General features: G+C 41.0%; 3 protein-coding genes and 1 pseudogene across 3 annotated transcripts; 3 read left to right on the top strand and 1 right to left on the bottom strand.

Moving 5' to 3' along the window:
- Nucleotides 1-392: 392 nt before the first annotated feature.
- On the bottom strand, nucleotides 393-1,666 carry LOC103982910 (PLASMODESMATA CALLOSE-BINDING PROTEIN 3). The gene is made up of 4 exons (XM_009399990.3): nucleotides 1,489-1,666; nucleotides 998-1,237; nucleotides 876-909; nucleotides 393-779 (listed from the first exon to the last, which is right to left on the bottom strand). Exons 1-4 carry the CDS (start codon nucleotides 1,661-1,663, stop codon nucleotides 572-574), a joined length of 657 nt encoding a protein of 218 aa, XP_009398265.3. The 5' UTR covers nucleotides 1,664-1,666; the 3' UTR covers nucleotides 393-571.
- Nucleotides 1,667-2,684: 1,018 nt separating this feature from the next.
- LOC135610920 (uncharacterized) lies at nucleotides 2,685-5,784 on the top strand. The gene is made up of 5 exons (XM_065105987.1): nucleotides 2,685-2,993; nucleotides 3,131-3,203; nucleotides 4,725-4,776; nucleotides 4,894-4,963; nucleotides 5,511-5,784. The coding sequence occupies exons 1-5, from the start codon at nucleotides 2,904-2,906 to the stop codon at nucleotides 5,592-5,594; spliced, it is 369 nt and encodes a 122-aa protein (XP_064962059.1). The 5' UTR covers nucleotides 2,685-2,903; the 3' UTR covers nucleotides 5,595-5,784.
- A 4,090-nt stretch (nucleotides 5,785-9,874) lies between these two features.
- LOC103983472 (receptor-like protein EIX2) lies at nucleotides 9,875-12,829 on the top strand. Its single transcript, XM_009400685.3, has one exon. The coding sequence runs from the start codon at nucleotides 9,875-9,877 to the stop codon at nucleotides 12,827-12,829; it is 2,955 nt and encodes a 984-aa protein (XP_009398960.2).
- Nucleotides 12,830-13,135: 306 nt separating this feature from the next.
- On the top strand, nucleotides 13,136-15,716 carry LOC135586266 (uncharacterized; annotated as a pseudogene).
- Nucleotides 15,717-15,738: the final 22 nt, after the last annotated feature.

Genomic DNA, 15,738 nt, shown 5'->3' with positions numbered 1-15,738 from the left:
TTTAACCTGTGGGACCGACATATTACTTTCTTCAAGGAGGGTTTACACGCGGGTAAATAAACCCTAAGCACGCATCAGAACGTTTTTGTTTGAGATTCTGGAAGATCGAATTGATCTCGGCCGTTCATCCCCCGTCATCGATGATTGGAATGGCCTGGACCTTTTGAATTGATAATTTTTTACTAATAATAATATCCAAGAAAAATATTTAATGAATATAAGCACGATTTATTATTTTTGTATATTTAAAATCATTATTGCAGAATTTGCATTCTGAATGTTCACGAGAAACTTGAATGCATCTTCCATTTCCTTTATACCATCGAAATAGAAGAAGAAGCATAATGTTAACACATACACATCAACAGCAGCTCATCAGCAACAATGGAGAAGAAAGAAGTTGGACAAGAATAAGAGCTACAGCTATTACAATGTTTCACTGCATCACTCAGATGGAATCAATCCTGTCTGCCACAGGGGAAAGACAAAAACCATAGGCTGGACGAGAAATGCCTCTGTATCAGTCCATGTTACAACAATGGGATCATACGCTAGAACCGGAGGCTTTTCATCAACCCAACAAAGCCATCACTGAGCTAATGACAGTGAGGAGGAGAGAACCCATCCCTGCCTTCATGAGGAACCCACCATGGCTCATGTCCTCGTTGGACATGCTACTTGAAGGCCCCAATCCCCCTACTACTCCACTGGTTGGGGAGAAGGTGCCGGGTGTTGTGCCGGGTGTGGTCGTTGCTGGTGTAGATCCTGTGCCTGCAGCACTGGAGGAGGAGGAAGAAGAAGAAGAAGAAGCAGAGAAATGAAGTCAAAATAGATGATGGTCATGCTCATTGATTGTAATGTACTCAGAGATGTACCTGGCAGTTGCAGGGAAAGTGCAACCACTGTAACCTGTAAGCAATCAGATGAAGATTAATGGTGCATTTTTGTGGGAAATGACAACCAGGTGATGGGGAACTAAGAACGTTCATGGACTTACTTGGATCTGTGGTGGCAAGAGCAGCAGTGCCCGAGAAATCACAGGTCCCTTGTGCCTGCCCTTTCCTCTGGTAGTAGCTGTTAGCAGCATAGGAGCAATGGGCTTTCACTGTGTTGGGATTGTAACAAGCTCCGTTTTGGAGGATAGGAGTGCAGTCAGCTCCAGCTCCACAAGCATAATCCAGTGTCTTCTGGAGAGCAGTGTCACTCATATCAGGCTTGCAGACACACCAAGCCGCGTCTGCCACCAGAAAGATGCAGACTTGAGATCATTTTCCCCATGAAATTTCAAAAAGATTAAGAGAAAGATAAAACAAACGATGGTCCTCTGTTCAACGGGGCGCAAGTCTTGCTGCAACAAAATCTAGTAAGAGTAGTCAAGAAGGAAGCAGAGAAAACATGGGAGAACATGAGAAATCCTGATCTCCACCAAGATGATGATACATGTAGAGAAGAACATAAAAAAGATGAGAGCTGTGAACTCGAGCTTGCCTGATCCACCAAACATGGTGAAGATGAGAACTACAAGAGCAAGAGCAGCCATGACAGGGAGAGAGGAGAAACTATCGAGAGAGGGAGAGAGGATTTGTGTCTTCACACCCGAGCTTTCAAATCCTTCACCCATTGCTCGGTTTATTGGGCTGCCTCTCTGCAGACGCCGTGCCATAGGGAACCGAGCCAACGTTGCTTTCTGTTGTGTGTCCTTCATCAACGGTCACAAGCCCACATGTGGAGCGAGGACAAGATCCAGAGCTCGACCCGTCTCCTTCCTCCTCTCCTCCTCCTCCTCGCGGGGATTCTCCGGGGCCCAAAACTCCTGTCCTCAATTTGACCGTTAGGTGCTGTCTCCAGTATCACTCGTGTTGTCTTCCCTCCCTTGTTCAAGTTCAAATGTTCTTCTCCTCGAGCAACATATGAGATCGATCACCTGAACTTGTTGGAGATGAGAAGGTTGTGAGATGGAATAGAATCAATCAAAAGGTGTTCATTATTTTTAGGTAAGACTGGGGGATGCTGAGATCCAAGATTTATTCTTTAAGAAAGAGCTTTGGAGATTCCTATAAAAAATAATGCATGTAAACAACAAGGCATGCACTATGAAATCTTTGACATTCTTGGTAGTATCTTATGATACTGACATAATACATGATTGATCTATAAGATTCAGTATGTTTTTGTGAACTTGATAAATCTACTTATCCAAAAATTTTAATAAAATAAAATTAAAATTATGTGGTGGAATTAAAATTAAAATGATTTTTTTATCTAATGAAATGATCAAAATCAATTATCCTGATTTTGAATTAATGATAAAAAATGATAATATATGATAAAAAATGATTTTATATCGAAATGATTTTGAATTAATGATTTTGAATGATATTACCTTCGATCGAAATGATAAAAAATGATCACATCAATTATCCTGATTTAATATACTGATAATATATTCACAAATTTCGTTCTCTTCGGATCTAAATCCAATTAATTACTTAGACTTATATATTTATATTTAAGCTCAATATTTCATATTCGATTAAACAATGTTTAATTCTGGTTTGAGCCGACAAATACCTACTTTTGTCTGAGCCGATAAATTGAACCGGTCGGTGAAGCCGGATGAACCGGCAATTGGATCTTTAGCCGATCCGGTCCGGACTTTCAAAAAAAATATGAACCGGAACGAATCGAAGGCGGAGTTGCGCTCGCCGTCGCTTCCTCGCTTTCTCCCACGCTCTCGTCCTCCTCGCACGGGATAATGCCGAGGGCGAACAACTGAGAAATCAGGATAGGAGAAGGAAATTTGTCGCATTCTGTCTCTGGAGATAGCAAGGTTTTTCCCCTTCTTAGTTCTTTTCTCTGTTGGAGTCGTCCTCGGATTAGGGTTTAGTTGAGGATCGACGAGGATGGAGGCGGCCGGTGAGGAGGAGCAAGACGGCCTTTCGGTTCACTCGCCCGGCCAGGCGCCGCCCTCCTCCGCCTCTTCGTTGCCCAAGGTTCTTTGCCCCTTCCTTTGTCTTTCTCTCTGCCGTTCTCCAGTCCATCTGTGTGTTGACATCTGATGCATCAATATGAATCATATAAAATTACGATCTTTTACATATTTTTTATGTTAAATTTCCGGTTTCATCAGGAGCAATCGCAGGTTGAGTTGGAACTGAGGGTGTTGGAAGCATTGGAAATCTATCCTCCATGGAGACTGCAGGGTGAGTTCATAATAATTCAATCATTTGTGGGTGAATGGAGTTTTCTTTTTTTTTCGCCCTTTTGACATTTTGAACTTTTTCTGCTGTTATTCATGTTCTGTGACAATTTTAGTTGACAATATAAATCAGTAAAAGGTGAAGTTCTTAACTTGTTGCCTCGGCTTGGAATTTGTTGCATATGGACTGAAAAGTATAGGGTGATCATAGAGCAAAAGAGAATGATCTGATCTTTTTCCTTAGCTGGTCAGATAGGCTTTATCGCAAACCTGGAGAAAAGAAACAGAATGACGAAGCGTCACTAATGAACATTCAGGGGTCTTGCTTGACAACTTTCAATTATGTTAGGGAATTAAAAGTCTTGTAAAATTTAAAGTCAAAACTTTGTCTATAACATGAAAGAGTTTATGCAATTGTCATTTGATGTCAAATGGCACATCTGATAACCAGTGCAGTTTGAGATTTTTGTTCCAACTTATAATACAATATCCAATGCTCTTCACTTGACGTGCAAAGTAAACACTGGTTAGTGGCCGTGGATCTTTTTACAATAGGGATTGTTGAGATGGAAAAGAAACTAGAAAATTGGTTATATTAGGGAATATTTGTTATCAAATAGAATACAAGTAAAGAATGGATGAGTAGCATATTGTTTGGTACATGTAGTCAGTTATATATGCTTTTTCTCTGTTGTTCTACTAGATAAATTCTGTTCTCCAAATTCTCCATTTGTCAGCTTCAGATTGAGCCGATAGTGTTTGTTGATGTGCACCAATTCACATTGTCTTCATGTAAAATTGTCAAGTGAAGTAAACATTTATATACAGTTTTTTTTTTCTGTTATCTTCTCAGTTGCAAGTGTTATATCTCCACATGCAAGAAAGGTTTTGGGGATGAGATTTATACCTACAACTGTAACTAGGTTTTAAAGATACGAAATCTCATGTATATCAATCCTGCTTTGATGAACTGAAATTGACCTTATTATATATATTGCCGAGTGCTAGCTGGATACAAATTTCATAACAATACGTCATGGTTTATGCAAGGCCTTCGAACAACAAAGCCAGAGCCATGATGCATTTTTGTTATTATTATTCAACATTTTTTCTATTAATAGAGATAAATATATTTATATGAAGTATCAGCTTTCTCATTATAAAGCCAATGTTCCTGCTTGTAAGATCGAGATCTCTGACCTTACAAGTATCACTACAGTTCATCAACTTGTTTGCTTTCCCTTTTTTATGGTTGGATCTTGACCGATGAAGCAATTCTTCTGATGTATGAATATCTTAGCTTCTTTTTATGTGTTAATGCCCGTGATCTTGAAGCCTGATGAACATAAATGTATATACATGTTACTGATGATGGTTTAAGTTCTTCCAATATGATCAGTATTGTTACTTGCCTGTCTAGATAGTTAGGTCAATCGATCACTGCTACTCGCTTAAATTCCTTTAATACAACGAATATGGTTGTTGAATATCTGCTTACCAGCATTGGATGACCATAACTGTGCAGGCATCCATCGTCACTTTGTTCTTTATGGACTGATGGAATATCTAAGGAGAAGGTCAGTTTAGTGGTATTTAATTTGTTTATGATGGACTACAAAATCATCTTATGCATGAATTGCAGGACCCATTACAAAATGTTTTTATGCTTTAAAGTTCATATCTTGTTCTTGCAGCTTTGACAGACACTTTTCAGCAGAGGAGGTCTTGCAGTTGCTGGATCGCTTCTATAATCTAGAATTGCTGGTGAGCAGAAGCTTGCTTATTGTCTATGCATCCATTGCTTTTATTTTTTTAAAGCCTTCATTTACCTTATAGGTGGCTGAAGCAGCATGTGTTCACTCATGTTTTTTTTGTTTCTTTGCAATATCATGCAAATGCAATCTCTATAATGCATGTTGTGTCAAAGGTATTTGTTGTACCCTGTCATCTACATGAGCATTTGATACATGCATGTTATTTGTCTGCTGTATTTGATGAGGTTTTAGCGTCACCACCTATGGCTTTTGCCTTTTCGGTGTTTGCTTATAGTTTGAAACACAAACACGATCCATTTAGAGCAACATATAAGATAATCCGTGAAGATGAATTTTCGTGTTGTTATAGGTTGACTTTTCATGACTGAACTACAACAATTGTATATTCTGACCAATATTCGGTGTTTTAATCTGCAAATTTATATTCGTTAGAAGCATCATGTGGATTTACTGGAACCAGTTGTCCAACAATATGATATTAACTTTTGATTGATAATGCTAAAGTACTAACAGTTGAATGCTCTACCGTATGCCAGAAACCAGACGATGAGGAGGCAGAGATTTTTAGAGAAGACGATTTTTCCTTGCCACAGAGCTTTTTCATCAAGGATGAGCAGTAACTCGCACCATTTATAGATGTGTTATTCTTCTGAACTGTTATTGCCATTAGCATTTTGTTTATATCACAGGAAAGATACACCACTATGTTTAATAACCAACTCGTTGCCAGATTCATTCTCCCTTATCCTTTTTCAGCAAGAGCAGAATGCTTTTGGAATTTTGCAGGAAATCAATAACTATTTTGACTTAGTGCGAAAAGTTAAACTTTATGTTCTGAGAAATCTTGCGAGAATGAAGTTTCTCACTTTGAATGTCACTGAATGCCAGTCAGATTAAATACTGTTGTATGTATATGATTTCTGTAGCTGTTGAACTGTAACCATACTTAATAATTCCATGTTCTAAAGCAAAAAGAGGTGAAGCACAGATGACCTCGATCCTAATCTATGTTGTTAAATCTCATTGATTAAATTTAAAATTTGTGTTTGGGCTGGACTTCTGTCATCAACTGTATTTTGCCTGTCATTACCTTTCAAATTATCCAGGGTTCATTGGAAAATATAACTGGGTTAGCTGCTGTATATGTTGACCTAGCAAAGACCACAATGGATGCAGGATGAACTCTCCTTTCCTTGATGTAAGTGCTATTTGATTCTCATGAATCTATCACTGATGATGATGACATGCTATAAGATTCTTATAACTTTCCATTTGTAAAATTTTCAGTTGCAGAGAGTGAAAAATAGACCTGACAGGATTGTTCCAACAACAAGGTGAGTTTTCTTTCAGACAACAGCTTCAGCTTTTGATCTTTAGAAATGTTATCTGATCATGTTAACCTTATCATAAACTTGTAGCATCACATTCATGCACAAAGCTTTTATCGAAATCCCTGACTGATGTAACTGGAAAATCATCCACCTAATTCGAATTAGCACAAAGATTTTCTGTTGCAGGCATTTAGTTGATCTTCATTTCCACTGTGGTTGCATCCATATCTTTCTTACTGAATTTACTAAAGACTCTCAAGAAGTAATTATGATGGTAAAATATTCTTCTAAGTTTCTCTGCATGACCAGCAGAAGCATGTTGGCTTTGAATGTAGTATTTTTGAATCTGAGACGCATGGAAATGTTTGGTCTTCTAATTATCATGTGAACTCACTCATGCATAAGGGAAGTCAAGATTTAGTCCACGTTTCGGAAATCTCTCTCTTTCAACACCATCAGTCCTTGATTTTTTCCGGATCGACAGAAGCAGGAGTGAAAGGAAGGCTTCCACGAGGAGGGTGGATTCATCTGAGTAAACTGTACTACCGTTGGGCCAATTCCACACGCTTCCCTTCAAGCCAGATGGCGACGGCACTCGTTTTTGTTTGAACGGTTCCTTGGAAATATAGTATAATTAATCTCTGAGTCCGTCAGATTGTAGTCTCACCATTATATTGTCCTCCTCCTCTCCCTGTGGTGCCCGTGGACTCCATGCAGAGTCTACGCCTCATGTAAGGCTTCATCAATCATGCACTTGTTCCGCATTCGTATCTTGATATTGATATTGGAGTTCTACTACTCTGCGTCTTCCAGCATTTGACGTAAATGATGATGTTTTCCCACATCCATGCACTGACTATGAATAAGTCCTGTGTCCCCATCCAAGGGGAAATTAAAGCATTATATATATATATATATATATATAAAACAAATTCAACCCCAATAATTTCTCAGGTCCCAAGAAAAATCAAAGAGGCGATTTCTAAAAACAACTCTCTTTTTAGGTTTTTTTTTCCAATTATACCCATATATTTTCAGATTTATTTATTTATTTATTTATAATATCCTAAATGTTCCTTGCCCTTATTTATGCCTCTTCTTTCTTTCATCCGAGATGTAGCACTCTTGGTTGTCACCAATTTCTCATTCGGATGAGCATATACGGAAATTTCTCTTGGTTTTCGGATGGGACTAATTCCAAATGAGGTTGAAAAATAAAAAAGAGGTGAACTAATTCCAAGTGGCGATACGGAAATTTCTCTTGGTCTTCGGATGGGACACCCAACACCCAACGTTACAAATGTGAGATTGATGCGTACAAATAAACTTAAAACTGTATATAATATATATTGTATTATGTAGGAAGATCGTATAAGCTCTAGCCCATAAACTATCGAATTTCTCCTATTTATAGAAGTCTCTTATCAACTTAACCCTAATAGATCAACCCCTTACTAGGTATTGGATCTTCATCTAACTACAAGTCTTTTAGAATAGTGAATCTCCATCCAATAATCTCTCATGGGCACTTATTGGATCTCATCTATAGGATCCATTAATTCATGGGCTTATTGGATATCCAATAAGATATGGGCTCCGACAGATATCTCATATCCGAACTTCTACTCATCGTAACGCCTACCATATGTGTGTGATCCTCTAGGCTCAATATCGAGCTGGTTGTGAGTCATACCTGTTAGAACTCCTTCTGACTCAACGAATTATTATTTCCATAATAATTCACTCGACTCATCGACTGTAGACGTACTAGGCAACTACGTCGCAGTCCTCAGACGCTACAGGGGAATCCAATCCATTGGACCAATCTGTCCTTATTTACCATATACATATAGTCTCTCATCCATCTAATATCCCAAAGACCGCATACCGGGCATGGTGCTGTCAGACCCATACGATTTCTACTCGAGTCTTGTTCTAATTAGATTCTCCCAAATAATCATTTCTCTCTCAATTTGAATGACCCTGGTAAGGGATTTGTCCGAGCGAGAATACATGAGACGTTCCTCTCATGACACCGAGAGTGGATGATCCTCTATCGACACTCAATAGTCCTCGTAAGGTTTACTACCACTCCCGAAGACCGACTATGCTAGATCTGGGACATCCAAATCTATAAGTCCGATATCAAAGAGTGAAGCATTCATATAGGATATTCTTGGTGTCTCAAGTTTAAGGACTAGATACACCAGTAAGACTACAGAATTACTGTATGACAATAAGACATCATCAACTATCCAACATTCCATAAGCGAATAAATCAGTAAACTCATTCCTCAATGACCACCTGTATCATATCCCGAGTGCCCTCACATAAGTAGCTAAGAGACCAACTGCATTCATCGTATGGAAGAGTATACAACACATCAGTATCTCTGATTATCTCGATGTCCCACTCGAGTAACCTATGACCGAGAATATTTAGGATCTCATCACGATTTGATTTCCATTACACAGATCCAAAGACATCACAATATATATATATATATATATATATATATATATATATATATATATATATATATATATATATATAAAGTGATAAAATATCAAAATATAATAAGTAAAATGATTGCGTGTCAAGTAACACATGTCATCACTCACGTGATTGGTTTGCTGGGCACCTATGACTAGCAGGAAGATTGTTAATGGATGTCGGTGACCTCAACAGAAGAGAAATTGATGGAGTGGATATAGATCATGACGATCAAACCATGTATTTTTGTTTTACTGTTTATATTTATTGTAAACTATTTTACTTCCTCATTACTTTTGCTATATACCCTTCTGCTTTCAAAGTTGAACTCACTTTATCGAAATAATTTTATCAAACTAGATTTTCAAAATTAACATTTTTATTCGCTGCATTAATTCACCCTCCTCTTATAGTACCGACTCGATTCTAATTCTAATAGTTAAAAGACTATAGATTTTGAATAGAACGAATAATGGAGGACGAAGAGGTAACGGAACCACACGTTTTCAAAATGTCTTTATCAATAAAGCATAATTAAGTAACATTTATTTCCATCCGGGCACGCAGAACTCTTCAACAACATCACTATTTCTTTTTCTTTTTATTTTTTTTATGTTACATTTTTATTTATCATCTTGCGTTACTTATTAGGTAAGCGAGAAAGATACAATTCGACAAAGAAAAATCAAAAGGAGGTTGGACTAATTCCAAGTGGCGATACGGAAATTTCTCTTGGTCTTCGGATGGGACACCCAACATTTCCTGGGCCATTGCCGCCACGCCCGTGACCTTGAAACTTGTCAGGTCACATCGGCCATCTTCCACGCAGTAAGGCCCATTACACCAAATGGGGGTCTCTCTTATCCGTACAGATAATTGCAATCCTACGTCTCACCTTTCCCTTGATGTCATCTCAAACTCTAATGGACGGATGAGATGCGGTCCTGCAGACCCAGTGGCTGTTCACATGCGAGGTGTGACCTTTGCCTAACAGGACGCCTTCTGTGTCGCATATATACATGCCCTTCATCGTCTTCAATTCCTCCATAAGGTAGTAGCCATTCACCAGTCAAAGATGGCTACTCCAAGGAGAAGCACACGCGTCTGGCTCACCAGCATTCTGCTGCTCTTCGTGCTCACAACCACGGCGTCGGCCAAGGGGTGCGTTGAGGTGGAGAGGGACGCCCTCCTCGCCTTCAGAGCCCGCATCGTCGATCCGTCCCACCGCCTGTCCTCGTGGCGTCGCCGAGTAGACTGCTGCAGATGGAACGGCGTGGTGTGCGACAACACCACGGGCCGCGTCGTGGAGCTCAACCTTGAGAACTCGGCGGACATGACTTTCGAGTCGAATCAGGCGGTTCTGCGGGGTGAGATCAGTCCGTCCTTGCTCTCTTTGACGCATTTGGATCGCTTGGATCTCAATCACAATGACTTCGGGGGGTCACCGATCCCCGCCTTTCTGGGCTCTTTCCCCAAACTGACGTATCTCAACCTCTCCTGGTCCAACTTCAGCGGAGCCATTCCGCCCCAGCTGGGCAACCTGTCCAGCCTCCGCTCTCTCGATCTCCATTCGTATGGCTTATCGACCGATGGCCTGCACTGGCTCTCGCGTCTCTCTTCCTTGAGATACCTCGACATGAGCGGTGTGAACCTTTCCATGGCCTCCCACGATTGGCTTCAAGCGGTGAACACGTTGTCCCCGCTGGAGGAGCTACATTTACCATACTGTGGCCTCATCGACCTCCCCTCTTCTCTTTCCCATGTCAACCTCACCTCGTTGAGCATTCTCGATCTCCGTGGCAACGTCTTCAACTCCACCTTCCCCAGCTGGCTTATGGAACTCCGCAGCCTGTCCTATCTTGCTCTTAGCGATTCAAAGTTGCATGGCGAGCTACCTGCTGGGATCGGAAGATTGACTCGTCTGACCCAGCTTGATCTCAGCGCTAATTCACTCTCTGGTCCTCTCCCCGCGGAGATTTGGAGTTCGAGGAGTCTCTCAAGCATCGACCTCAGCTTTAATTCGTTCCGAGGTCCGATGCAAGTGGAAGCAGGGAATTGGAGTAGTCTCTCACAGGTATATCTGCTCAACTGCTCACTCAGTGGCAGCATCCCTGCTGCGATTGGGAGTTTGACTCGTCTCAAGGAGCTGCACCTCAGTGGCAATCGACTCACCGGTCCCATACCTGCCGAGATCGGTAATTTGACTGCTCTAACAACGCTCGACTTGGGTCGTAATTCTCTCACTGGATCCGTACCACCTGAGATCGGCAAGCTTTCCAACCTAACCTCGCTTGATCTCTCTCTCAATTCCCTGAAAGGTACCATGTCCGAACTCCATTTCGCCAACCTCGCCAAGCTAGACGTCTTATACTTGTACAGGAACTCCTTGGACATCGCAATAGGCCATGATTGGATTCCACCTTTTCAACTCGAGACAATCGGAGTGGATTCCTGTAAGCTGGGCCCTTCGTTTCCCGGATGGCTGCGCTCGCAGGAATCCATGGTGGATTTGAATTTGTCGAACACAAGTATCGAGGACACTTTGCCCGACTGGCTCTGGAATTCTTCTTCCTCTTCCTTAATGGTCATAAATCTGTCCCACAACAAGATTTCTGGCACTCTGCCGGCATCCTTGGAGAGTCTGACCAACTTGATGTTCCTAAATTTGAGCTCTAATCTGTTCCAAGGTCTCGTCCCTGTTTCGCCACCATTACTACAAGCACTGGATCTATCAAGCAACGCTCTCTCAGGACCGCTACCATCGACCTTTGCACCGGTGTCGGTATACTTGTTCTTCTCAAACAATCATATTAACGGGAGCGTACCATCCTCCGTCTGCACTTTGCAGCAGCTTTTCGCCCTCGATCTGTCGAACAATCAGATATCAGGAGAAATACCTCGGTGTTGGCAAGAGGCAAATGAACTTTTGTTTATCAATCTGGCGAATAATAAGCTCGGTGGAAAGATTCCCAACTCCATCGGAAACTTGACCGAGCTCAAGTTCTTGCATCTGAGCAACAACAGCCTCCATGGAGATCTTCCACCATCGTTGCAAAGTTGTAGCCAGTTAGCTGTCATCGATCTCGGTCGCAACCAATTTTCGGGCAAGATTCCGGCATGGATCGGGCAAAGCTTTCGATATCTGGAGGTACTTCTGCTACGTTCGAACATGTTCTCCGGCGACATTCCACCACAGCTTGGTCAACTAAGTAATCTTCAAATCATCGACCTTGCCGACAACGAGCTATCAGGGATCATACCACGCTCCTTCGGCAATTTCAGCGCCATAATTTCCATATCAAAGTCGATGTCTTCCACGATTTCGTCCGACCCAAACTTCGAGTTGTCCTCTTTCGTAGCCATCGAAAGCATAGCTCTAGTAACAAAGGGAGACCAACGAAGCTTTTCGTCCATTCTCCATCTCGTGAAGAGCATTGACCTTTCAAAAAATTCTCTAACCGGAGCAATCCCCACAGAGATCGGGTACCTCGCCGCACTTCAAACTTTAAATCTATCAAGAAATAGCATCGGAGGTATGATTCCGAGTACCATTGGCGGAATGAAATCACTGGAAACTCTCGACTTATCATTCAATAACTTATCCGGAGCTATTCCTCAGAGTATGTCAGCTTTGAATTCTCTTAGCCACTTGAATCTGTCTTATAACAATCTATCCGGAGCCATTCCATCGGGTTTTCAACTTCAAACACTTCCGGCATCCAGTTACATCGGTAATGCGTATCTCTGTGGGCTTCCGGTTAGCAAGAGTTGCCTCAACGAGACAAATACCAATGCGACAGATGAGGAGGACGAGGAAGAAGGACTTCATGGGCTATCGCTCTACTTCGGCATCGCACTCGGTTATTTGGTTGGACTGTGGAGCGTGTTTATCGTCATGCTATTTAAGAAAGATTGGAGGATATTTTATTTTCGAATGATTGATCAAATATATGATAAAGCGTATGTGGCAATCAAGATAAAGATCAACGGATGGACGGTCAACAAAGGAGGGGGACGTACGCAAAAGTGAAGGCAACGTTACTGTATTACATAGTGTGTGCTATGATCAAAGGCAAGGATGTTAAGAGTTACGCCATCAATAATGTTGCTATGAATGATGCATGCGGTGATGTCTGCGATTCGTCGCTTTTGTATCATCTCATATGTAACTATGATGAAATTATGATGCCGAAGAAATCGAAACAATAAAAATGAGTTTTGGGTTACAATGACACGGTTGACGTAAAAATCGATTAGTTGAGGGGCTAAACTATAATGTTGACGTAAAACCCCCATCCTTCGATCGGCGGTTGTCGGTCGAAGCGCGAGAGGGAAGATGGTTCGGCCAGATGGAGTCAAAGAGTGAAAGCTCAAGAGAAGGGCGGAAGAATCTGCCCCGATGGTGGAGGAGGAGGAGGAGGTTGAGGTCTTCGACGAGGGAGTACGCGATGGGGTTGAAGAAGGGATCGGAAACTTAGGGGAGATTGCGGAGCCCGAGGACGAGAGGAGGGCGGAGGAGAGGGTGGACGAGATGCCAGGGATCCGGGTCACCTCGCCAGTCGACGGAGCGAAGCGGCCGGGAGTCATATTCGTTCTCGAGAAGGCGTGTTTGGAGGTTGGCAAAGTCGGGAAGGTAAGCGGAATTCACTGTAGAGTTTCAAGTAAGGGTTTCCCGGTGCTGTGGTTTTTGGTTAAAGTATGGATTTGATTGATGGAATTCGTAGTTTGTTACTTCCTCCTAAATCATGGATGATTCCTAGTTGCGGGTAAGTAATTAGGGTTCTATTACCTTGCATCATCCTCGTACAGTTGTGGTTTTTCAATCCCGAACGAGCAATCAGTGGTTCCGGAGTTGGGAGTATTTGGAAGAGAGGGTATGGGCGATTTCTAGGTTTAAGTGGGTAGATTCTTATGGTTGAATCTTGGAATACAAGTAACGTTGCTTGCAATCGAAGCTTCTTGGGTTTAAACTGTCTTTTCTTGTCAGAATCTTGGGTTTCAGTTCTGCGTTCCTGGTCTTTCGAGTGGCTAAGTAAAAAGAAGTTCCTTTTTGGCTGTTCTCCATGGATTATGTATATAACACACATCGCCCGACTTTTTCGTTCTGGTCTCTCCTTGTGGTTAGTTTGTTCGGCTGTGAAAATTAGAAGCTTTTCTTTCTTTGTATTCAGAATTTTCAGATCCTGAACTCAGACCATGCAAATTATCTAAGGAAGCAAAATCGAAATCCTGCCGATTATAGGCCCGACATCATTCATCAGGTGTGTCGATTTTGCTCTTTTTGCATTACATTTTTGGTTTCTTTCGAGTTATGTTCTCTTTATATAATCCTTGCATTCATTTTTTTTGGGAATTCACGTTTTTGGTTCGGAGTTGGAAGGCACTACCATGTAATTTTCTAAAACATAATCATTCTTCACCAGACGTGCTCCTCCGATTACTCCATGAAGTGAGTGATATCGAACCTTTGATAGATGAAAATTTCCAATGATCATAAATGCTCATTTGCTTCAGTTCATTTGTTTGAATTTTGTGTTCATACTACATTAAAAATATATGTATATGACTTAGCTCCTATCTTCCATTAGAAGTTTTATGTCTTCATTAACTTACAGACTAAATTGTCAACTCGAAGATGATGTTAGGCACTTCTCGCGATATTTGATAGCCCCCTAGCTTAAGGCTGGTAGGCTGCAGGCTGTCTATGTGAAAACAGAGAAGGGAGTTCTTTTTGAAATCAAACCATATGTCCGCATCCCAAGGACTTTCAAGCGTTTCTGCGGTCTTATGTGTAAGTACAGTAGATCTACCACTATTTTTCCGTCAAGCGTTGTATGTGTGGGTTTGATCAGTTTAATCTGTGAAAATATCTACATCCCTTTTGTAATTGCTGCAGCCCAATTGTTACAAAAATCAAGTATAATTGCTGTCGGGAAGCCGGAGAAACTTGTGTGTCATTAAGAATCCTGTGACTCGCCATTTGCCTGTCAATTCCAAGAAATTAGGTGATAACTTGCATCTTTGTTTCTTCTTTGCAAGCAACTTTATGATAATTGCTTGTTTGATTTTTGAAGCCTTTTCTTTTGTAGGACTCTCCTATAGTTCAGACAGGTCGGTTAACTTGTGTAATTATGTAGCTGCTGCTAATGATGATTCTGCCCTTGTTTTTATGGTATATTTGAAATGTTAGATCATTTGTTTTGTCAATCGAACTTAATAAACATCATGTAAGTGATGCACGAGGTTCCAACTTTCAGGTTGGTGCGATGGCTCATTGAGCGATTGATAAGGAATACGCTGATGATTTTATATCGAGTAAGATATCATATATGAGATATATATGCACTATATGATAACTCTTCGTGGTAGCGCAGCTGCTTTTTTTTGTAACATTGGTTTTCTTTAGTAGACATGGGGAAATTCTAAGTGATTGTGTATTTTATGATTATATATAGCTTTTGTTTGTAAAAGTGACTCCAAAAGATCTGATTACTGTATGATATAGAAACTTTTATTTTGTATGACGATCGAGCCTGCTAACTCCCTTGTGTTTTTGCAGTTTCAGAATACCCTCTGAGTGCGGCATGCTGCTTCAACAGGATCGCCTTTTTTCCCATATAATACCCGGATGAGTGACTTGGTTCTTTTTCTCCAAGTGATTAAGCTGGTCATCGTTAAAGCAATCATCTATGTGCGCAAAGCTTATTCTTAATATTAATCAGTTCTGCAGTTCCGTGTTTCTATCGAAGATTTTGCCCTTTCACCGGTTACTGTATTCTTTACAATTCAATCATGATGTGCTATTGATGTCCATTGATCATGTCGATCACCCTCTGCCGAACCTAATTGGCATTCGAACCCATTCACCGTGTTGTATTACTGCACGATTGTGTTACTCATTTAAATTGTTTTGCTTCTGTTTTCTGACTAGGCATGTAT

The sequence above is a fragment of the Musa acuminata genome, chromosome BXJ2-4 (assembly GCF_036884655.1).
Source record: "Musa acuminata AAA Group cultivar baxijiao chromosome BXJ2-4, Cavendish_Baxijiao_AAA, whole genome shotgun sequence".
NCBI lineage: Eukaryota > Viridiplantae > Streptophyta > Magnoliopsida > Zingiberales > Musaceae > Musa > Musa acuminata.
This window is presented reverse-complemented; position numbering and strand designations above follow the sequence as displayed.

Coding starts and splice junctions, on each gene's coding strand:
- LOC103982910 (XM_009399990.3), bottom strand. CDS start 1,663: ATGGCACGGCGTCTGCAGAGAGGCAGCCCAATAAACCGAGCAATGGGT. Junction 1,238..1,488: donor CACCATGTTTGGTGGATCAG/GCAAGCTCGAGT, acceptor TTCTGGTGGCAG/ACGCGGCTTGGTGTGTCTGC. Junction 910..997: donor TCTTGCCACCACAGATCCAA/GTAAGTCCATGA, acceptor GATTGCTTACAG/GTTACAGTGGTTGCACTTTC.
- LOC135610920 (XM_065105987.1), top strand. CDS start 2,904: ATGGAGGCGGCCGGTGAGGAGGAGCAAGACGGCCTTTCGGTTCACTCG. Junction 2,994..3,130: donor CCGCCTCTTCGTTGCCCAAG/GTTCTTTGCCCC, acceptor CGGTTTCATCAG/GAGCAATCGCAGGTTGAGTT. Junction 4,777..4,893: donor ATGGAATATCTAAGGAGAAG/GTCAGTTTAGTG, acceptor TTGTTCTTGCAG/CTTTGACAGACACTTTTCAG.
- LOC103983472 (XM_009400685.3), top strand. CDS start 9,875: ATGGCTACTCCAAGGAGAAGCACACGCGTCTGGCTCACCAGCATTCTG.